Here is a 24,298-nt window from a genome sequence, read left to right on the forward strand (position 1 = left end):
ATATAAAAACCCTACACTTAAAAGTCCGTGGCAGACAGTGACTAGCTGGTCTCCTAGCATTCTGGTTACACTAATAGTATAAGGACCAGCAGCGATGAGGGAAGTGCGTGGAGAAAGGCCTGGATGATACATCCTTAAAGACACCAAGCTAGTGGACCATGGGGTAAATGATTTCTTCTCTAAAACTTCTGAACTTCAGTTTTAAAATGGCTTAATTCTAACTGGTACCTTGCTCCACAGGTCTCTTGCAACAATAGTAAGTAGGAATTACAAATAACACATCCAGTCATTCACTATTTTATTCAATGACTATTTGTTGAGTTCTTAATATATTGCTAGATACTGGGGACGCAGTATAGAAAGATGGCCCCCCTCTTGCAGAGTTTACATTCTGGTGAGGGAGGAAAAAGACTGCTAGAAATGGGCCATCAATAGCCCAGTGGTGATAATCACACCACACCGTCTATAATCTTTCTGTGCCAGCAGCACCAGATCAGAAACCCAGGTGGGTGGTGTGCAGGGTGTTTACAAGCCAAGTTTGGAGCAAAAAAGACCTGTATTTGAATACTGATCATATCCTTTTGTGAAATGTTTAATATCTGTCAACTTTCTTAGTCTTTACAAACTTCTGATCCCTCTCCTGTAATATTTAGATTATAGTGAGGCTCTGAGAATCAAATTGGATTATGTGTATGTGTCAGGGTCCCCAAGACATCCTCTCCCAGGTTTAGTGATTTGCTGGAAGGACTTGCAAGTCTCAGCATATAGTCATACTTCAGACTTTGATTCATTACACTGATTAGCAGAGAGAGATCAACAAAGAGAAAAGGCCTGTGGGTCAAAGTCTGTAGGAAACAAAGTGCAAACTTCCAAAAGTCCTCTCCCATGGAGTCCCACAGAACATGCATAATTCCTCCAGCAATGAGTTAGAGCAATGCGTATGAAGGGCTGTTTACCAGAAAAGCTCATTGCAAACTCAGTGGCCGTGGCTTCTACTGGGGACTGATCAAATAGCCATCCTCTGCCTAGTGTGCACAAAATTTCCAGACTTCCTGAGGAAAATACTTTTTTCAGAATAAACCATGTATGTGTGTGCGCCTAGTCTCTCAGTCATATCCGACTCTTTGCTACTCCATGGACTGTAGTCTACCAGCTCCTCTGTCCACAGAATTCTCCAAGCAAAAATACTGGTGTGGGTAGCTGTTCCCTTCTCCAGGGGATCTTCCTGACCCAGGGATCGAACCCAGGTCTCCTGCATTGCAGGCAGATTCTTTAACCAGGGAAGCCCTAGAATAAACCATATCATTGCTTAAAAGAATAAAAAGAATTCTAGGCAGAGTGAACCAGTCCTATCAGCTAACTGTTGACTGGAAACACACTGAGAGCCAAGTTCCCTTATGCCAGAAAAGGGCCAGTCTTACACACAGGTCTTTTTAAAAAACAAATTTACTTTCCTCTGTTCCAACGACCTGCCCCACCCATGTTCCTAATTCTCCCAAGAGTGGACCTTGTCTGCTGGGCACAAAGACCAGTGTACTTCAATGGCAAAAACAACAACAGTGAGGAACAGGTTTATATTGTGGGTTATGTGCGTGAAGGAGGAAATGTTCCTTGAAACTTTTATCGTGCTCATAATTCCCTCCAAATCAATCATGGCTGCATTTACCAGACAGTTATTATAGTGGAAACTGCTCTTGGCCTCACCTTGGGCCATTAGCTAACAAAAGTAGCTGTTAGCCACCCATAATAACCAATCTCGCACAGATTATTAGATTTTTATTAAAAAGAACACTCTTTGACAGTGAGGATTTTAGGAGTTTCCTGTATTCCCTTCTGAATCCTCCCAGCTCTCTTCTCTCCAATCCATGGTTTATCTGTAGGTAGAAGCCTGGAGTTTCTGGCTCAGGTTCTTTGCTCTAAAAAGCTGTTTAGTGTTGTTCTTTGAGATTATGTTTACTTGTCCTGAAACTGGCATATATGTGGCTGTGCTTGATGGTGTTCTAATTCATGGAGGCTCCACCCCTTTTGTGTTTGGCATGAATTTGGTGAGAAGAGGGCTTCCCAGGTGACGCTAGTGGTAAAGAATTCCCCTGGCAATGCAGGAAACGTAAGAGATGCAGATTCAATCCCTGGATCGGGAAGATCTCCTGGAGTAGGAAATGGCACCCCACTCCAGTATTCTCGCCTGGAAGATTCCATGGGCAGAGGAGCCTGGCAGACTATAGTCCATAAGGTCGCAAGGAGTCAAATAAGACTGATAGACTGAGCACAGTAGGGAGAAGAAGGTCTCATTTTATATTTGGGGGCATCAAAATGCCCCACAATGTAAGTCTTAGATGAGTGGAGATGTCTGAGTAACAGAAAACTGAGAAGCCTGTCCAGTGCTGTGAATCATAGCAATGTGGAAAAAGTGCAGGGTTCTCATGAGCTGGCCAGCAGGATGGGCTCTGCACATTTTGAAGGAGAGAGCTAAGAATAGGAGCGTTATCTAAAAAATAGTACAAATGAACTTATTTACAAGACAGAAACAGATTCACAGACATAGAAAACAAACTTATGGTTACCAAAGGGGAATAGGGTGGGGGTAAATTAGAAGTATGTGATGACAGATGCACACTACCATATATAAGATAAATAAGCAACAAGGATTTACTGTACAACACAGGGAATTCTATCCAATATCTTATAATAACCTAGAATAGAAAAAAGAATATATGTATGTATGTAGGTAGGTATGTATGTATAACTAAATCACTTTGCTGTATACCTGAAACTAATGCAATATTGTAAATCAACTATACTTCAATTAAACAACAAAACAGAAGCATTGACCTTGAGGATAAAGGGACTCCATTCCCATCACGGGGAGAGTGAGAAATCTGAATGTGGGCATGAAGAAGGACTCAGAGGTGTTAAAGTAAGACCCAGGTTTCTCATCTCCCTCCCAGGACATGGCCTGGTCAGGGACCCCTTCCCATTGCCGTATTTCTTCCACAAAGATCAATAAAGCACAAACAGCAGAGTTTAACCAGATGAACTCCTAAAATTGAGTAAAGAAATGAAAACTAGCCAGTATTTTCTCACACCTGTATTTTTTAAATTCTAGCCCACAATCAAACCATACAAAAATAATTAAACAGGCTCACAAGTTGAAAATAATTAAGCCTTTAGCCAAATGTGTATCTGAAGTGACAGGTTTGAAACTGTTTGTTGGAAGAAATCTTGAAATGCTATATGCCTGGGGTCAGCTGAGAGAGCTGTAGGCAGAGAGTGTTTTCGCACTGTAGATACACAGATTCTTGAATACTTTGTTGATTGTTCAGAAAAATACCATCTGGACAGTGGCAAGCAGGTCTGGCTGATCTCCTCATCTGATCTCAGTTCCTGTCCAAACACCTTTTCTCCCAATATAAATTTACCTATGACACAGGAGGTACGAATGAGATTCACAATAATGCCCACTCTTGTAAGAGAGACTTTAACCCAATGATAAACAGGAGCCATGATGGTGTGGTAGTGGTGGTGGAAATAGTGTCAGCCCATAACTAATTATATGATACTTTTAATATCCCCAGATCACCTTCATATGTTCTTATTACTGTAAGGAAGGCAAAGGACAGTGTAACAGCCTGTGTAGGGTCAAAGTTATGTAAAATAGAAGAAAAGCTCATACAGCCAAAATTAAATAGGAGCAGAAGTAAAAAATATCTTTCTGCTTTCTTCCCTTTAAACTGAGCCATCTCCAAAATAACCAAGGATGTCATTAGTGAAGGCTTGGTGGCCTGGAAAATGCCCCACTCAAGAGACGAACTCAAGGTTCCAAGGATAAAGAGATGTCCTTGCTACAGCTGTGACCTTTAGTTACTTTAGCTCATCAACATCATCGTGTTGGAAACCAGAAAATGTGTTCCAGCAAAGTGTGGGCAGATAACTAGAACATTTTAGTTGGATCTGGTGAAGTAGAAAGGATGTAAGAAAGGGAAAAGTGGAGGAAGGGAGCAAAGGGAGGAAAGGCAGTGGGTAGGGAAAAAAAAAGAAAAGGAAAAAGAAAAGGGTAAGGGTTGGGGAGAAAAGCCCACAGAATTAAAAAATAACATATCTGCCCCACAAATGCAGTGCTGACTCATTAACATTTTTCTTCAGCGTTTTCCTCCTCTCATGTTATTTTGAAAATGAATTAAATTAAAATTCTCACTTATGCATAGAATGGATTCCAGTCTATTCTCTTACATGCTAGTTTAGAACTTGAGACTGCTTACATCAGTTTTCTGAGGAGCAAAAAAAATGTTTGGTCACCTTTTGGCAAACAGCTTTTAAAATTATTATTATTTGTGAACCTGGCATTTATTTCTCTTCAATTTAAGGAGACAGGCTTTTTTCTTTTCATAATACAGCCCTGCCAGCTTCTGAGTGACACCCACTGAGTGTTGCAGATGACAGGCACAATGGCCGATTGTTGAACAAGATGGAACCAATTAACAATTGAGGATAATGGCAGAGCCCTCCATACAATGCACCAACCCCCAATCACGATACAGGCTAATCAGCAGCTATGCAAGAGATCGCTTTTTTATCTTCCTATTTTTTGGCTAAGTGTCCAGTAAACTAGCTTTGTCCTTAGATTTGAGGTTCATAAGCATTTGTGGTGGGATCATCAGACGGAAGTTAAGTTCAGATGTCACTCAATCTGAAGCCCAAATTGAGTTCCCTGTTGTTTGCAGTGCTTCATTTCAAGCACACACACACACACACACACACACACCTCAACATCTGTGAGTTTGCGATTGTTGTTTTATTATAGATGATGGTAAAGATAAAAAGAATCTGGGAATGTGAGCTTTTGTTTATTTTGGGAATAGAAACACTGACATTGTTTTCCTCGTTCCCCTAGGCCCTGTGGAGCATGTTCATCTCCGGGTTCCCTTTGTTGCCATAAGAAAGAAGGAGGTCAACATCAGTGCAGTTGTGTGGCCCAGCCAACTGGGGACTCTTACGTATTTCTGGTGGTTCGGCAATAGTACAAAGGTTTGGCCCTTATCGATTAGTATCTGCTTAGAGTTGACCCTTTCTGATTGGTATCTGCTTAGATGATCCCATGTTCTAGCTTCTGTTTGATGCTGGGAGCACAGGGGGATGTGGGCAATAACGGATACTCAATGAAGCTTGGAATCCATGTCAATGAATATGACATACCTTCCCACACCAACTTCATTGCTATAATAGGGGAACTTCAAATATCCTAAGGAAGAAAAGATTATACAAACCTGGTTGTTCTTGCTCCTCTGATCAATTTTTCTAATACTCATTTTGCTCTGTTTTGTTTTAATCCTAGCCTTTCTACTCATTAGGTGTATAATATCAAGAAAGTCATTTAATGGTAAATAATCAGCCTGCAATTCTAGGTGACCCTGGTTCAGTCCCTGGGTTGCAAAGATCCTCTGGAGAAGGACATGGAAACACATTCCCACATTCTTGCCTGGAGAATCCCATGCAGTGAGGAACCTGGAGGCTACAGTCCATGGGTCGCAAAGAGTTGAACATGACTGAGCAACTAACACACACACACACACACACATTGAGAAAGTCACTTCAGTTCAGTTCAGTCGCTCTGTTGTGTCTGACTTTGTGATCCCATAGACTGCAGCACACCAGGCCTCCCTGTCCATCGACAACTCCTGGAGTTTACTCAACTCATGTCCATTGAGTCAGTGATGCCATCCAACTATCTCATCCTCATCATCCCCTTCTCCTCCTGCCTTCAATCTTTCCCAGCATCAGGGTCTTTTCAAATGAGTCAGTTCTTCGCATCAAGTGGTCAAAGTATTGGAGTTTCAGCTTCAGCATCAGTCCTTCCAATGAATATTCAGGACTGATTTCCTTTGGGATGAACTGGTTGGATCTCCTTGCAGTCTAAGGAACTCTTAAGAGTCTTCTCCAACACCACAGTTCAAAAGCATCAATTCTTTGGTGCTCAGCTTTCTTTCTGGTCCAACTCTCTCATCCATACGTGACTACTGGAAAAACTATAGTTTTGACTAGATGGACCTTTGTTGGCATTGTAATGTCTCTGCTTTTTAATATGGTGTCTAAGTTGGTCATAGCTTTTCTTCCAAGGAGCAAGTGTCTTTTAATTTCATGGCTGCAGTCACCATCTGCAGTGATTTTGGAGCCCCCCAAAATAAAGTCTGTCACTGTTTCCACTGTTTCCCCATGTATTTACCATGAAGTGATTATGATCTTACTTTTCTGAATGTTGAGTTTTAAGCCAACTTTTTCACTCTCTTCTTTCACTTTTACCAAGAGGTTCTTTTTGGCTTTCTGCCATCAGGGTGGTGTCATCTGCATATCTGAGGTTATTGATATTACTCCTGAAAATCTTGATTCCAGCTTGTGCTTCATCCAGCCTGGCATTTCGCATGATGTCCTCTGCATATAAGTTAAATAAGCTAGGTGACAACATACAGCCTTGACATACTCCTTTCCTGATACCAGTCTGTAGACCCATGTCCAGTTCTAACTGTTGCTTGTCGACCTGCATACAGATTTCTCAGGAGGCAGGTCAGGTGGTCTGGTATTCCCATCTCTTTAAAAATTTTCCACAATTTGTTGTGATCCACCCAGTCAAAGGCTTTGGCATAATGAATAAGATGTACAAAGGCAAAATGGCTGTCTGAGGAGGCCTTACAAATAGCTGAGAAAAGAAGAGAAGCAAAAGGCAAAGGAGGAAAGAAAAGATACACCCATTTGAATGCGGAGTTCCAAACAATAGCAAGGAGAGATAAGAAAGCCTTCCTCAGTGATCAGTGCAAAGACATAGAGGAAAACAATAGAATGGGAAAGACTAGAAATCTCTTCAAGAAAATTAGAGATACCAAAGGAACATTTCATGCAAATATGAGCACAATAAAGGACAGAAATGGGATGGACCTAACAGAAGCAGAAGATATTAAGAAGAGGTGGCAAGAATACACAGAAGAACTGTACAAAAAATAAATACTCAGTTGCCATGTAATAATTCCTTTTTAAAAGGAACAATGCCAGTTTTGTTTGTTTGAGATGAACAAACAGAACTTCAGATCTTGCATGATAAGAGTAGAATATGATTCATTCCTGCCCTTATTTTCAAGTAAAAAATGTTTTTTATTGAAGTAGAGTTGATTTACAGTATTGTGAGTCCTGCTTTTGTTTAGGGAAACAGCATTATATGGTGCTAAGTAAAATGAGGCACCATATAATGGTGCTTAGTAAGAAAGCTAAGATCATTGAAAAAGCAAGAGAGTTCCAGGAAAACATCTACTTCTGCTTTATTGACTACTCCAAAGCCTAGGCTGTGTGGATCACAACCAACTTGGAAAATTTTTCAAGAGATGGAAATACCAGACCAGCTTACCTCCTGAGAAATCTGTATGCAGGTCAGAAAGCAACAGTTAGAACTGGACACGAAACAACAGACTGGTTCCAAATAGGGAACGGAGTACCCTGCTGATTTAACTTATATGCAGAGTATATCATGCAAAATGCTGATATGGATAAAGCATAAGCTGGAATCAAGATTGCTGGGAGAAATATCAATAAGTTCAGATACACAGATGACACCACCCTTATGGCAGAGAGAAAAGAACTAAAGAGCCTCTTGATGAAAGTGAAAGAGGAGAGTGAAAAGGTTGGCTTAAAACTCAACATTCAGAAAACTAAGATCATGGCATCTGGTCCCATCACTTCACGGCAAAGAGAAGCGGAAACGATGGAAACAGTGAGGGACTTCACCTTTGGGCCCCCAAATCGCTGCAGATGGTGATTGCAGCCATGAAATTAAAAGACGCTTGCTCCTTGGAAGAAAAGTTATGACCAACCTAGACAGCATATTAAAAGCAGAGACATTACTTTGCCAACAAAGGTCAATCAATAAAAGCTATGGTTTTTCCAGTAGTCATGTATGGATGTGAGAGTTGGACTATAAAGAAAGCTGAGTACCAAAGAATTGATACTTTTGATCTGTGGTGTTGGAGAAGACTCTTGAGAGTCCCTTGGACTGCAAGGAGATCCAAAAGGAAATCAGTCCTGAATATTCATCGGAAGGACTGATGCTGAAACTGAAACTCCAATATTTGGCCACCTGATGCGAGAAACTGACGTGTTGGCAAAGACACTGATTCTGGGAAAGACTGAAGGCAGGAGGAGAAGGAGACGACAGAGGATAAGATGGTTGGATGGCATCACTGACTCAATGGACAAGAGTTTGAGTAAACTCTGGGAGTTGGTGATGGACAGGAAGTCCTGGTGTGCTGCGGTCCATGGGGTCGCAAAGATTAGGACATGACTGAGTGACTGAACTGATTATATGGTGTGGAGAATATGTACTGTGGGTTCAGAAAGAAAAGGGTTAGGTTTCTAGCATTGCTGCATGTTGTTTGTGTGAGCTTGATCAAGTGGTTCAACCTAACATTTAATGCACTTAACTGAAAACTGAGAGACTAATGCCCATGTCTTCTTGATTTTTGTGAAAACTAAGTAAAATAATCTGTATTTCCCTGGCATAGATTAGGTACTCACTAAATGATGCTCTTTTTTTTTTTTTTTTTGCATAAAATATGGCAGTTAGGATGGGTTGATAAAAGACAATTAGATTTATGGGACCCCAAGGACAATTTTCTGTTTGTATCCTTTGTGCTGTGGACTTTTAATTTCTTAGTATAGGCTACGATGCTTTTACATTTCTAGTGGTATTGTGCACTGGGACATTAGGTAAGGAGGTTAGTTAATAAGATGCCCCTTTGGTACATTAGAGTCTTGAAGCTCCCTATGTGAGATGAGCATTCTAAAGGCAAACATCTGGTTCACTCTTGAGCCAGAACCCAGGTGTCCTCACTCCCGTCTATACCAGTACCATTCCCAGCCCCAGGATGCTTTCTTTGCCTCACTCAGTTTGTCTCTGGGAGCTCACGAAGTGCAGTGAAGTGAAAGTTACTCAGTCATGTCAAACTCTTTGCAACCCCATGGACTATACAGTCCATGGCTTCTCCAGGCCAGAATACTGGAATGGGTAGCTATTCCCCTCTCCAGGGGATCTTCCCTACCCAGGGATCGAACCCAGGTCTCCCAAATTGAAGGCAGATTCTTTACCAGCTGAGACACAAGGGAAGCCCAAGAGCTCATAGACCCTAAAATTCTGCTTCAAACACTAGCAGACATAAACATGGTGAAATAAAAAGAAAAATGTTTCTGGGAGGAGAACATCGGAAAGAGAGGGACTTTAAATTCATTTCACCTCAGAGGATGTGAGGTCTGGGCTGTCCAGCCAGGGAGTTCTTTTCTCTAGTGTTTGTTCACCTGTGGACTCGCCAGGGAGATGACTGTGTACAGAGGGCAGTTCTTGGCCATCATAAGCACAATGATTTACTCAACTGCTCACAAGGAACTGAGGACAGTGCTTCTCTGTGGCACCAGTTTTTTTCTTTGTGTGTTGATTCTGTGACCTGAAATACCAGACAGTGTCTAATAAATATTTGATCAATGGAGAAGTGGACAGTGTGATTGGAGAGTCGTTTCTATTTCTCAGATAATCATCTGTGTTAGTTTGAAGCTCAGTGTACTTTTCTCTAAGTCAAGGATAAAAACATCTAATCCATGAACATCACTGAGTTATTATTTGAAATTATCTGCCTCTCTAATTTATATTGTGCCATATTATGAGGGGGGAATTTTAAAATTGCAGAAAGCCATTATAGTATTATTTTTTTGACAATGACCTTAAGTATTCCTTTGGTTAAGAATTCTACTTATAATGAGCATACAGTGTAAAAATACTTAGATATCAAAGATTCTACTGGTTGGTTTTTGTTTCCAAAGAACCAAGAGAATGAGAGTACATTAGAGGCGTTCAAACAGAGTGGTATTGAAATGAGACAAGCCTGGCTTGGGGTCCCGATACAGGTTCTTCTTTGTTGTATGTCTTTGATCAAATCAGGTAATTGCTCTGTGCCTCAGTTTTGTTCATTGTAATGTCAGAGTAAGGCTAGCAGAGACTATATTCTAGTATTGCTTTGAAGATTAATAAGGAAAGGTACTTAAGTGCTTAGAACATATCTAAGCACTTGAAGATATCAGTCACTGTTGTGCTTAGCCGTTGTATCAGTGGGATATACCTCTTGGGGGGGCAAATCTGACATGGTTCCACAGATTTCTCTCCCACCTCTAAGCATGGTTATTCTGCTAGTTAAAAAAGGTGTATTTTCAGTGCTTTTGCCAGCATCAAGACAGAAAAACATTAAGGTGGCCATAGTGTTGAGAAGTTGATCCAGTGAGAATTTTCCTGGCAAATGAGTTTCTTTGGGTGGTTGTTGAGTGCTCTGAGTGTCGAGCTAGTTGGCTGCCCTTCATAAACAAACTGATCTGTGAAAGGGGCAGATATTAATTTTGAGCATTTATTTCTACTATTGTCTTTATATACATTATTGTATTTAGTCATCAGAATATCACTGATGAAAGAGAAATTGGCTTGTGTGTGTATATCTGTGTGTTGTGACCAGGTGAATTGGACAGTTTCACCCCAGTGGTTGAATTAAGTCAACCTCCCAGTAAGAATCAGTTGACGGTCTTCCCTCATGGTTCAGTGGCTAAGACTCCTCTTCCCCAATGCAGAGAACCTGGGTTCGATCCCTGGTTGGGAAACTAGATCCCTTATGTACAACTAAGAGTTTACATGCCACGACTAAGACCTGGCGTAGGCCAAATAAATAAATAAAATTTTATTTAAAAAAGAATCAGTTGACATCCCCCCAAATATTTATAGTTAACCCTCTGTTTGGTGCCCTTAGGAATAAAAGAGCACTTTGTCTCTACCTTCAGGGAAATTACATTTCTGATAAGAAGGCACGATGAATACACACACAGTTATTGGTGCTCAAGTATGATGATGTATACATAAATGGAAGAGATCAAGTGTTCCTAAAATCCAACTGTAGGCCCGTATACCTTCAAACCTATTAGCAGATGTGAAATTATATCAGGAGTTCCATGAATCTTTCTCAAGAACTTGTATTTTGTGCTAGCTGTTATGAGGAACACAAAAACAGTATAAATTTCATTTGTTCCCCTTAGTGAGTAAAGTCACTCATTCGTGTCTGACTCTGCGACCCCATGGACTGTAGCTTACCAGGCTCCTCCATCCATGGGATTTTACAGGCAAGAATACTGGAGTGGGTTGCCATTTCCTTCTCCAGGAGATCTTCCTGACTTAGGGATCGAACCCGGGTCTCTCGCATTATAGGCAGATGCTTTACCATCTGAGCCTCTATTTGAGGCTCAGATGGTAAAGTCCTCTATTTGAGAATATGAGGTTAACATCCAAGAATAGATACTATAAGCTATGGTAATAGGAATATAACCTTATTGGCCCAGCCAAACAGCTTAGGGGGTGATGGATGCAGGGCTTCTTGGTCTTAGAGCAAGTTGTGTATGGAGCTGGTCCTAAGCTGGCATTGAAGGAGCAATAGAATTGGGACAGAAAGGAGGGAAGGGATTTGTATGCAGTGGTAAGGCTTTGGGTATGTTTTTGTTCTGTGTAGATTGAGTCTACCAAAGTGGGATTCATTTGGGATGAATTGCATAACAACTAAAATTGGAGTGGATAGGTGACCAATGGCTTTAGATGACATAAATGAATACATTTTCTTTTGTCATAGAAATTCATATTTAGAAGAGGGTATTGTAAGATAGTGGGCTTTCCAGGTGGCTTAGTGGTAAAGAACCCACCTGCCAGTGCAGGAGACTTAAGAAAAGTGGGTTCGATCCCTGGGTTGGAAAGATCCCATAGAGGACGGCATGGAAGCCCACTCCAGAATTCTTCCCTGGAGAGTCCCATGGACAGAGGAGCCTGGCCAGCTGCAGTCCATAGAATTGCACAAAGTCAGAGCTGACTGAAGTAACTGAACATACATGCACATGTTATTGTGGAATCTGCTAAAATTTTTAAGGGAGATAAGCGTAGTGATTGCATAGTCTGTCTAATTTGGGAATGGCATGTTTTTATCAGGGTATGCATTTAAACTGTGGACATTTGATAATATTCTATGTTGATTTACTGTGTTTGGGAAAATGGTGTAGGCTTCATCCCTACATTTCTGTGAAGCTCCCGGATCCATTATTCAGGGGGATATCTTCTAACTATGTAGTCGCTCAAGAGCTTTGCTGATGTCTTGCTGGGTTTACTGGATAGGATGTGACCTGTTGCACATAAGGGACTCTTTGTGGGCAGGGATGTAACCCACAGCCTACACAGGCCATGAGCCTTGCCCTGGGCTGCCCGTGCAGCTTGGACAAAACACAGAGAAGTCAGTTGGCCGCATGTTGGATTTGTGGGGCTCTAAAAGGCCAATTTGCTGGGATTAACAGAGGTCTGGCTTAATAAATGTGTCTGCTTGCCTAATAGATTTAGTAAATGAACCTTAAAATACTTGATTTAATTTAGTGTTGTGCACTAGACATGGGTGGCCAGTGAAGAACTCAAGAATTCCGTGGAGTGTTCCAGCTTTGCAAGGGAGGTGAAATCAGCCATGATGCCATAATAGCTGATGAAAAACAAAAGCAATTTGAAAAACAAAATTAGCTTCTGCCATCTCTCTAGCGTGGAAGCTTGTGGTCTGCTGCCCTGGAGGCCAAGTGTGCTCATTTGACACAGTTTGCTGTGGCTCAGAGCCCTTGACTGGCTGGTGGGATGGCATGCTCCCTCCCACCTCAGCTGGCATTTCCTTGCTTGGTTCCTGGATCTGCTAGGAAAGCAGCCAGAGGGGAGAAAGTCAGATCTGCTGGAGTGGGAGGAATCCCTCTCCTTTCAGGTTTCCCAGCCCCGTCTAAGACAAGAAGAGTGTGCAGAGAAAGAAGAGTGGGACCACATAGACCCCTGAGTGCTGAGGATGATGTGGGAGTAGCGCAGATTCCTTAAAAAAAAGTGAAAGTAGCTCAGTCGTGTCTGACCCTTTGTGACCCCATGGACTATACAGTCCATGGAATTCTCCAGGCCAGAGTACTGGAGTGGGTAGCCAGATTCCTTGAAGAGAACACCATTAGGGGAGAAAGGATCCTGATGGTGAGAGTTGGGAAGAGATTAGAGACAGCTGAGGGCAGTAACCAAAACAGAAGGGTAATGTGATATAGTTATGGTCAGAGAGAACAATTTATGGAAGCAAGAGAAACTAAAAACACATCAGTTATTCCTTTGCTGTTTTGTTTCTCTCCCAACATTTTATTATTAAAAACTTCAAACACAAATTAAAAGATGAAATAATTTTACAGTGAATATCCATATACCTACCACCTGTAGTCTTATCATTGGAAGAGGGCATGGCAACCTACTCCAGTATTCTTGCCTGGAGAATCCCATGGACAATATAGTCTATATTAACATCTACTCTGCTTGTTTTATCATGTCTATTTATCTGTCCATCCTTAGTCTATCATTAACACATAGTCTATCATTAACATCTACTCTGCTTGTTTTATCATGTCTATTTATCTGTCCATCCTTCTATCCAGCAATCAACTGATCTTAATTTTTTTAAATTCATTTCAGAATAAATTTCAGACAGCTATATACTTTATCCTTAATGCTTCAGGCTATGAATCATTAGCTAGAGTTCTTTACTTGTTTGCACTTTTTCCTCCATGGAGGTATGAAATGTATCAATCACGAAATGGACAGATCTGAAGTCTGTACTTCCTGAGTTCTGAGAAATACACATACTTATAACCCAAACTCCTCTCAAGATGTATATTATTAGCATTGCTTCCAAAAGTTCTCCATACCCCTTCTCAGTAAATTCCCACCCCAAACCCCAGAACCAACCACTATTTTTTCCCATCATGAATTAGATCTATCTTTTCTATTAATAGAACTTCATATTCATACCATATGAATTCTTTTATATAAGGTTTCTTTCATTTCTTATGGTTTTGAGAAGGCAATGGCACCCCACTCCAGTACTCTTGCCTGGAAAATCCCCATAAGTATGAGGACGGAGGAGCCTTGGTAGGCTACAGTCCATGGGGTCGCTAAGAGTCCGACACGACTGAGCGACTTTACTTTCACTTTTCACTTTCATGCATTGGAGAAGGAAATGGCAACCCACTCCAATGCTTTTGCCTGGAGAATCCCAGGGACGGTGGAGCCTGATGGGCTGCCGTCTAAGGGATCGCACAGAGTCGGACACGACTGAAGCAACTTAGCAGCAGCAGCATGGTTTTGAGACTCATCCATACTATTATGTATATCAATATTTGCTTTTTGATTTTGTTGAATGCATGCACTTTGGCTTGTTTATTCATTTTCCTATTGATAAATTCTTCTAGGTTCGTTTCAGTTTTTGACTACTATGAATGTAACTGCTATGAGCATTTCCTTCTGTTTGTGGATACATGTTTTCTTTTATCTTGACTAAATTTCCCAGACTGCAATTGCTAAGCTATAAATATAAAATAGCATGATTATCTTGGAAAAATTATTACAATTTCTTATAAAAGTGAACTTTTTCCTGCATAGTTGCACCATCATACATCCCATCAAAACTGTATGAGAGTTCTAGTTGCTCCACATCCTCAACAATATTTGTCATTATTTTTAAAGAAATTTTTGTCATTCTGTTGGGTATACAGATGTATTTCATTTTCCTTCCAAAGATTATGACTAAGGTAATGAAACAGTTGAAGGCATTCTGACAGACAAGCCCTAATGGGTTGACTAGTAGGAACTAGAAAATTAGCCGAAAGCTCTAATTCTGTGTGTTCTTATTGCTGAATAAGTTCTTACAACTTTAAGCTAAGGCCCACAGTGGGGACAGACTTTTCCCAAGGTCATTCATTAAAATAGTAACAGAGCCAGAGTTTCAAGTCTCTGTTCTTGTTATACCAATGATGGCAACTCAGTGGCATACAGTTTTCCTTTATTCCATGTCCATGGCCAATATTGCCGTGTTAAGCCTGACTTGACTTCTCAACACAGGACACTAAACAGACCACCATTGATCTGTTGGAGTTGATGTCCATCACAGAACCTACTTGTACCTCATTTGTGGCTTAATTAATGAGTTCACATCCTTGTGCATATCATCACAGAACCATAAGTATGAGGAAGCATGCTTAGACTCTGGGCTTACCCTTAGTTAATAAAAAAGAATATAACTTTCCACACCCACTTCCTTCTTTCATTTAGCAAACAGAGAAGAAAGGGTGTCAGGAAGCTTAGGGCAATGTCTAATCCTGTCTGACTCCAGCCATCAGCTTGGTCATAAAATAGAGCAATAGAATTTTAAAGCCAAGAAATCAAATTATTGTTTCAGAGGCCCAGGTGAAAATTCTGAGCTAGAAAGGGATTTCAGTTTTGCAGAAGGGACGCTATACTCTGAATGCTGCATCTCTGAGCCTCTGCAGCATCCAGGTGCACAGATGTGCTGTGTGAACTCTGGCTGATATCCACATTCTTAAAAGGCAAGTCTATGCATCCTCACAACTGGTGACATCACTGCTCTATCCTATTGTCATCCTAACCCACAGAGAGGAGATGGGGTCTGCTCATCTGCACTTGTGACATCTATTCATGAGCTGCCTTAGAAAAGCCTTACCTTGCAAACACCAGATAGCTTCAGAGGACGTGGGCCTCAAGATAACCACTGAATAATGACACTTTAATCTCAGAATCTGCATTCTCTTCTCTCCAATAAACCCTTGCTTCTACTGAGATCCTAATTTCTAAGGGAAAGCATGTGCTTATTATCTTTCTCTATCTATCTTTTGCAAGTCCTATCTGTTATGATCAGGGGAAGACAGAAAAATAAAAAAAGATTAAAAAGTGAGCACAGATATGCATGTTTCTCTGTTTCCCAGCTTATTTAAATTTTTAGAAATGCCTTGCAATGAAACACACAGATCAATAATATGACTGTATATACAACTTATATATGGATTCTGCTAGATGTAAGACAACATGCCAAAGGCAGGTAGGTGATTCAGAAAGAAATAAAATATGGTCACTTCTCTGAGAAATCTTGCAGCCCAATGGAATACATGATGAAAATATAAGTCGCACAAAATATTAGAGGAAAAGAGAAAGTGATCAGCTATTCCCAGAGTCACTAGGAATAGATTATAAAAGGTGCTTCTACTTTGCCCCAGGAGAAGTAACAGAATGATGGACAAAATCCATGGTGCCCAGTCTTATCTTCATCTCTTAGAATTAGCATTTTACAGTGTATTTCAAGTATATTAATATGCTTCCTGGATACTAGCTATATAATTTAGAAAGCTGTGCAATTTTTTTCTTCCTTCTTCAAGTTAGGATCCCTTGGGGATATGCAAATGCTATGCAGATTGGTGACAGTCTGAGATTTACAGGAAAGGAGGGAATCTAATATTCCCATAAAGGACTAAGTAAGTGTTTCGGCTTCTCTCTTTTAGCCCCTCATCACCTTGGACAGCAGCATTTCCTTCACATTCCTAGCAGAGGGAACTAATACCATCACTGTCCAGGTGGCCGCTGGGAATGCCCTCATCCAGGACACAAAAGATATCGCTGTTCACGGTAAGCCCTGTGATGCCCCTTTCTGCCCAGTGATCCCCTCCAGCCACCCGAGTGGCATTCACTGACTGCTTTGGAAATTGCCCAGGCCGTGGGAAAATTATGTGTGTCCACAAAAGGTATCTAAAGGTACTTCTTTACTTGTCCTGGAGTAGATACTGAGATTGTTAGAGAAGTAAGTGCAGATAAGCATTGTTTGTCTTCCGTGATATGTCTGCATCACAACCTGATGGTCTCATTAGATAGGGATAAACCATAAGTTGAAGAGATGCTGAGCTAAAAAGACTATCATTGAAGCATCTTGATCTGTTGAACCGCCAAGGTATCTATAACACACAGGTAGCATCCATTCTTTGTGAGGTGTGAACCAGTAATTTCAAAAGCTGGAGGAGTTACAGTATCTGCTCTTGAGGAACTCATAGCTTAAGTACTGAGATGAACTATACATAACTGATGTGTTTTGTTTGTTGTTGGAGACTCTAACATCTTTTGCTGCAAAGGATAAGAATAAGGCTAAGAATATAAGGATAAAACAAGGCAGGAGAGTGGTAAACAGAATCACCATTCTGTTCTCTATCCTGGAGGACCATTCTTAGTTATTAAGTTAATTTTCAATCAAACTGCTTTTATCACCATTCAGTGAACCTCCCTCAGACCCTAAAAACAGCCACTGTAGAAAAAAAGAAAGCCAAAAGAAAATCCTAGAAAACAGGATTTTCTGGAAAGTTATACTAGGGTATGTGACTTTAAACTATAAACTTTAAACTATAAACTTTGACTCAGTTTATATCTTCCACTTCACCCCAGATGAGCGCCTTTTCCTACAACTCTGCAAACTTGAGGTTCAGGCTCTCTCACTGGGCACCTGGAAGACTTTAAACATTTTTATTGGAGTGCAACTGGGAGTTTGGGCTTTGTAGATGTAAACTATTACATTTTGAAGGGATAGACAATAAGGTCCTACTGTATAGCATAGGGAACTATATCCAGTCTCCTAGGATAAACCATAATGGAAAAGAATATAAAAAAAGAATGTATATCTGTATAAAACTGGGTCACTTTGCTGTATAGCATAAATGAGCACCACATTGTAAATCAACCATACTTCAATTAAAAAATTAAAATACAGAGAAGTACGCAGATAATGTTTCAGCTTCATGAATTACCACAAAGTGGACAGACCTGTGTATCTACCAATCAGATCAAGAAACCAAATGTTACCCATAGCCTAGATACAGCAGTATCGATGGAACAAGAAAAAGCTCCATTCTAATCTAGCTCAATTTATTAATGCTTCATTGTTGCCTCTGCATGACTACCTGTAGCAGCAAAAGTCTCCTTTTCCTCGAGTTTCACAATTATCTTGCATTTTGGATGTTTATTTACAAGAAGAAATTCTTAAGATTAAAAAAAAAAAAAGTGGTAGGAGCACAAACCTACTTCCAGTAGGTGACTTCCAGTCACCAAATCCCACTTCATTTAGAAGCCAAGAGACAGGCTGAAAAGACAGAATTAGAGATGAAGCCACATGGAAGCCCTTTTCCTAAAGCACAAAGATGGTGGAGTCTCCCCACCTTATCGCAGCCTCTCAGCCTCACTCACACATGCTCTCTCCTTGCAGAATACTTCCAGTCCCAGCTCTTATCTTTCTCTCCTAATCTGGATTACCACAATCCTGACATTCCAGAGTGGAGGCAAGATATTGCCAATGTGATCAAGCGGGCTCTGGTGAAAGTAAGTTGACTTTATCTTTGCTTAAATCTTCTTGAATAAAGAACCAGATGGTGTGGTCCCAGAGGCATTTTCAGGATTCAGACCACCATTCTACAGTTAAATAAAGATTATTGCTCTGTAAAAAGAGAGAGAAGAGTAGAGAAAATGAAGGATGGAAAAGAAAGATGGAGAGATTCAGAAGAGAGAGATAAAGACAATTAATCCATGTTTGAGGATGGGAAATTGGCACCATCTTTCTCCTGCATTTTTCTAAGACAGGAGATTGAGCCCTTTAATAAAATGATTGATGGACCACTGCTTAAGTATATACTAATGTCACTCACTCGTTTGGCCCACCAAAGTTTAGAGAGCTTTTGTTTGTTTGTTGTTTTTGTTGCTGCTTTTTAAAAAATTTATTTGTTTTTTTTTTTTTTTAATTTTAATTTCAAATTTCAGGTATACACATGCTCCCTTTCCTGAACCCTCCTCCCTCCCCCCTCCCCATACCATCCCCCTGGGCTGTCCCAGCGCACCAGCCCCAAGCATCCAGCATCGTGCACTGAACCTGGCCTGGCATCTCGTTTCATACATGACATTTCACATGTTTCAATGTCATTCTCCCAAATCTTCCCACCCTCTCCCTCTCCCACAGAGTCCATAAGACTGTTCTATACATCAGTGTCTCTTTTGCTGTCTCGTATACAGGGTTATCGTTACCATCTTTCTAAAGTCCATATATATGCGTTAGTATACTGTATTTATGTTTTTCCTTCTGGCTTACTTCACTCTGTATAATAGGCTCCAGTTTCATCCACCTCATTAGAACTGATTCAAATGTATTCTTTTTAATGGCTGAGTAATACTCCATTGTGTATATGTACCACAGCTTTCTTATCCATTCATCTGCTGATGGACATCTAGGTTGCTTCCATGTCCTGGCTATTATAAACAGTGCTGCGATGAACATTGGGGTACACGTGTCTCTTTCCCTTCTGGTTTCCTCAGTGTGTATGCCCAGCAGTGGGATTGCTGGATCATAAGGCAGTTCTATTTCCAGTTTTTTAAGGAATCTCCACACTGTTCTCCATAGTGGCTGTACTAGTTTGCATTCCCACCAACAGTGTAAGAGGGTTCCCTTTTCTCCACACCCTCTCCAGCATTTATTATTTGTAGACTTTTGGATCGCAGCCATTCTGACTGGTGTGAAATGGTACCTCATAGTGGTTTTGATTTGCATTTCTCTGATAATGAGTGATGTTGAGCATCTTTTCAAGTGTTTGTTAGCCATCTGTATGTCTTCTTTGGAGAAATGTCTATTTAGATCTTTGGCCCATTTTTTGATTGGGTCATTTATTTTTCTGGAGTTGAGCTGTAGGAGTTGCTTGTATATTTTTGAGATTAGTTGTTTGTCGGTTGCTTCATTTGCTATTATTTTCTCCCATTCTGAAGGCTGTCTTTTCACCTTGCTAATAGTTTCCTTTGATGTGCAGAAGCTTTTAAGTTTAATTAGGTCCCATTTGTTTATTTTTGCTTTTATTTCCAATATTCTGGGAGGTGGGTCATAGAGGATCCTGCTGTGATGTATGTCAGAGAGTGTTTTGCCTATGTTCTCCTCTAGGAGTTTTATAGTTTCTGGTCTTATGTTGAGATCTTTAATCCATTTTGAGTTTATTTTTGTATATGGTGTTAGAAAGTGTTCTAGTTTCATTCTTTTACAAGTGGTTGACCAGATTTCCCAGCACCACTTGTTAAAGAGATTGTCTTTAATCCACTGTATATTCTTGCCTCCTTTGTCAAAGATAAGGTGTCCATATGTGCGTGGATTTATCTCTGGGCTTTCTATTTTGTTCCATTGATCTATATTTCTGTCTTTGTGCCAGTACCATACTGTCTTGATAACTGTGGCTTTGTAGTAGAGCCTGAAGTCAGGTAGGTTGATTCCTCCAGTTCCATTTTTCTTTCTCAAGATCGCTTTGGCTATTCGAGGTTTTTTGTATTTCCATACAAATTGTGAAATTATTTGTTCTAGCTCTGTGAAGAATACTGTTGGTAGCTTGATAGGGATTGCATTGAATCTATAAATTGCTTTGGGTAGTATACTCATTTTCACTATATTGATTCTTCCAATCCATGAACATGGTATATTTCTCCATCTATTAGTGTCCTCTTTGATTTCTTTCACCAGTGTTTTATAGTTTTCTATATATAGGTCTTTAGTTTCTTTAGGTAGATATATTCCTAAGTATTTTATTCTTTTCGTCACAATGGTGAATGGAATTGTTTCCTTAATTTCTCTTTCTGTTTTCTCATTATTAGTGTATAGGAATGCAAGGGATTTCTGTGTGTTGATTTTATATCCTGCAACTTTACTATAATCATTGATTAGTTCTAGTAATTTTCTGGTGGAGTCCTTAGGGTTTTCTATGTAGAGGATCATGTCATCTGCAAATAGTGAGAGTTTTACTTCTTCTTTTCCAATTTGGATTCCTTTTATTTCTTTTTCTGCTCTGATTGCTGTAGCCAAAACTTCCAAAACTATGTTGAATAGTAATGGTGAAAGTGGGCACCCTTGTCTTGTTCCTGACTTTAGAGGAAATGCTTTCAATTTTTCACCATTGAGGATAATGTTTGCTGTGGGTTTGTCATATATAGCTTTTATTATGTTGAGGTATGTTCCTTCTATTCCTGCTTTCTGGAGAGTTTTTATCATAAATGGGTGTTGAATTTTGTCAAAGGCTTTCTCTGCATCTATTGAGATAATCATATGGTTTTTGTTTTTCAATTTGTTAATGTGGTGTATTACATTGATTGATTTGCAGATATTGAAGAATCCTTGCATCCCTGGGATAAAGCCCACTTGGTCATGGTGTATGATCTTTTTAATGTGTTGTTGGATTCTGATTGCTAGAATTTTGTTTAGGATTTTTGCATCTATGTTCATCAGTGATATTGGCCTGTAGTTTTCTTTTTTTGTGGCATCTTTGTCAGGTTTTGGTATTAGGGTGATGGTGGCCTCATAGAATGAGTTTGGAAGTTTACCTTCCTCTGCAATTTTCTGGAAGAGTTTGAGCAGGATAGGTGTTAGCTCTTCTCTAAATTTTTGGTAGAATTCAGCTGTGAAGCCGTCTGGACCTGGGCTTTTGTTTGCTGGAAGATTTTTGATTACAGTTTCAATTTCCGTGCTTGTGATGGGTCTGTTAAGGTTTTCTATTTCTTCCTGGTCGAGTTTTGGAAAGTTGTACTTTTCTAAGAATTTGTCCATTTCTTCCTCGTTGTCCATTTTATTGGCATATAATTGTTGATAATAGTCTCTTATGATCCTTTGTATTTCTATGTTGTCTGTTGTGATCTCTCCACTGTCATTTCTAATTTTATTGATTTGATTTTTCTCCCTTTGTTTCTTGATGAGTCTGGCTAATGGTTTGTCAATTTTATTTATCCTTTCAAAGAACCAGCTTTTGGCTTTGTTGATTTTTGCTATGGTCTCTTTTGTTTCTTTTGCATTTATTTCTGCTCTAATTTTTAAGATTTCTTTCCTTCTACTAACCCTGGGGTTCTTCATTTCTTCCTTTTCTAGTTGCTTTAGGTGTAGCTTTACAGACCTTTGTTGTTTTCTGTCAAACCTCAATATGAATCAGCCATAGGTATACATATATCCCCTCCCTTTTGTTGTTGTTTTTAACCAGACAATCAGACTTCAAGATTTCCATTGACCATATGTCGCAGTCAGAAGGTGACAAGCTAGGAATTAGAGCATGCCAGCAGACTCTAGGGTGATAGCACCAAGCCTGGCATTCTGCAGTCTGTGGTGTCACAAAGAGTCAGACATGACTTGGCAACTGAACGACAACAGCATATTTTCCTTAGAGCAAGTTGAAATGGTTTTGTTAACCATTTGCTCAGACCTAGGCACTAGAGTATAATGATGGATAAAACATGGTCAATTCAAATTTAAGTCTAATGTGCAACTAGTTCTATGAGAGAGGCATGGCCAGCATTTCAAAGGAGCATGGAGAAAAGTGCAATTCACTCTATCTAGAAAAGTTCAGGCTTGACACATATTTGTGATTCAGTAAATTCTTGTGAACTAGTGGAATAGTCTTTGGAGGGAATACTTGAACTCTGTTTTAAAGGATAAACGGTAGTTAACAGAGACAGGATGATGTCTCTCAGGTACAGTGAAGGCGTGTGCAAAGCCATGGCCTATGGTAAGTACAGCATATTTGATAAATGACAGTTTATTTTAGCCAATCTATAAGTTATAAGGGCAGGTGTGACTGATGTTATGCTGGGATGGATTGATCACTTTGTGAAAGGTCTGAGCAGCTAAAGGGGGTTTTGACATACTTCCTGTAGGTTCTGAGAAGTGTGAAATGTGTTCTTTCTTTATTATTTAGGTTAAAGAAATACTTTATTTATTTTGCTAACAAAGCAAGAGATTTTATTGGGAAGTGGTGCCTGGGTGGAGAGCAGTAGGGTAAGGGAACTCAGAACCGCTCTGCCACCTGGCTCACAGTCTCAGGTTTTATCATGATGGGATTAGTGGCTTTATATTTCAGACACCCAATCTTGTGGTAATACAGAGGATGGTCTCTAGAGGTGGGAAATGAATAGGGTAGGGGATGATTTCACAGGAGATGACCTGTTAAAAGACTACGGCACTTGTCTAAACCAGATGTAATAATAAAATCCTGAAAAGGAAAGATCCAAAGGCTAACTTAACCTGTTGAGAAATAGAACTGGTGACTAATAAAATGTAGTGTGAATGAGAGGGAAGGAGAAGCTTTCTGATTATAAGAGTAGAAAGGAGAGGATTTTCCTTGCCATTGATCAAGATGGCAACTGTGTAGGAGAAACATACTTGGGGAACAATGATGATTTGGTCTTTTATATGAGTCTGGAGTATCTGAGAAACAACTGGGTAAAGATAAACAAGAGAGTTAAAGATATGATTGGAGATCAAATGAGGTTTCTGTAGGAGGTAGTGAGGCTGGAACTGAGGCCATGGAGGTCTTTAAGTCTGCCCCCTCCCCCCAACCACCCTGAAAGGGAGAGGGGGCAGGGCAGAGATGGATGCTAATGCTCTCCAAGGTAAAGGAGAAAGATCCAGGGAAGGACACGGAAAAGAAGCTGCCAGAGAGGAAAAATAGATAAAAGATAATAATATAAGAGCATTCCCGTGAGGAGCTGTCTATAAGAACTATACTTCATATCTGTTTACAAAAACTTGTTCAAAGAGAGGGATGAAAATGAAATTGATCTTGTATGCCTTTGACTATGAGACATCTAGGATTGTGCTGGATTTGTATGATTGGAGTTAGTTCCTTCCACATTCCCTAACTGAGTGATGCACCCTGCGACCATTCTTCCCTGGGACACGGGGTCACACCTGCCAGGACACTCCTGGGCTTATCCCATTTTCTCCATTGGGTGATTATCTGACCTCAGTCTGTTCTCTGAAAATTACTTTCCCTGCCTAGTTAGAATAAATCCATCTTGCCTCCCAGCAGGGAACTGAGGCATCTGGCAAAACCTTGTCGAGCTCTCTGGAGATGCCTCCCCACTTTGGGGGGGCTTTCCAGACTTCTGACTGCCACTTACTAGTTCTCTGCAGGATGGCACTCTCTTTTCTTCATCACATCCCTGAGAAATAACACCAGTCTCTAGTTCCAAATACAAATCGGAGCTGAGCTAATGGGAGACAGCCCCTCCACTTATATTCAGTCCAGTGTTTATTTATTCTTTCCTCACTGTCAGGCATCATTTGAAACAGTGAGGTAGCCATAGAGACCATCCCCTCTCCTCCGAATATGGGCAGACATACAATAAGAACCTATTAGAGAAAAGACTGTGGCAGATAGGCATACCTTACTGTGGGCATGATCTAAATTCCTTTCGTGGAAATCTGAAGTGCTAGGAGCAAGAGGCTGACATGGAACAGGTCAATGAAGGTGAGATAGTCAGGGGAGACTTCTAGGAGATGGGTATTTCTGCCAAGTCAAAAACTGTATGTGAGAG

The 24,298-nt window shown here is 40.3% G+C and overlaps 1 protein-coding gene across 1 annotated transcript in view; it reads left to right on the forward strand.

Moving 5' to 3' along the window:
* The window catches only part of SORCS3 (sortilin related VPS10 domain containing receptor 3), a 979,390-nt gene that overhangs the window by 937,997 nt on the left and 17,095 nt on the right, over positions 1–24,298 (forward strand). The window contains exons 20-22 of the mRNA NM_001205986.3: positions 4,892–5,025; positions 16,447–16,570; positions 18,189–18,301. Coding sequence (NP_001192915.3) covers positions 4,892–5,025; positions 16,447–16,570; positions 18,189–18,301 — 371 coding nt within the window. The remainder of the gene's footprint in view (positions 1–4,891; positions 5,026–16,446; positions 16,571–18,188; positions 18,302–24,298) is intronic.

The sequence above is a fragment of the Bos taurus genome, chromosome 26, assembly GCF_002263795.3.
Source record: "Bos taurus isolate L1 Dominette 01449 registration number 42190680 breed Hereford chromosome 26, ARS-UCD2.0, whole genome shotgun sequence".
Lineage (NCBI taxonomy): Eukaryota > Metazoa > Chordata > Mammalia > Artiodactyla > Bovidae > Bos > Bos taurus.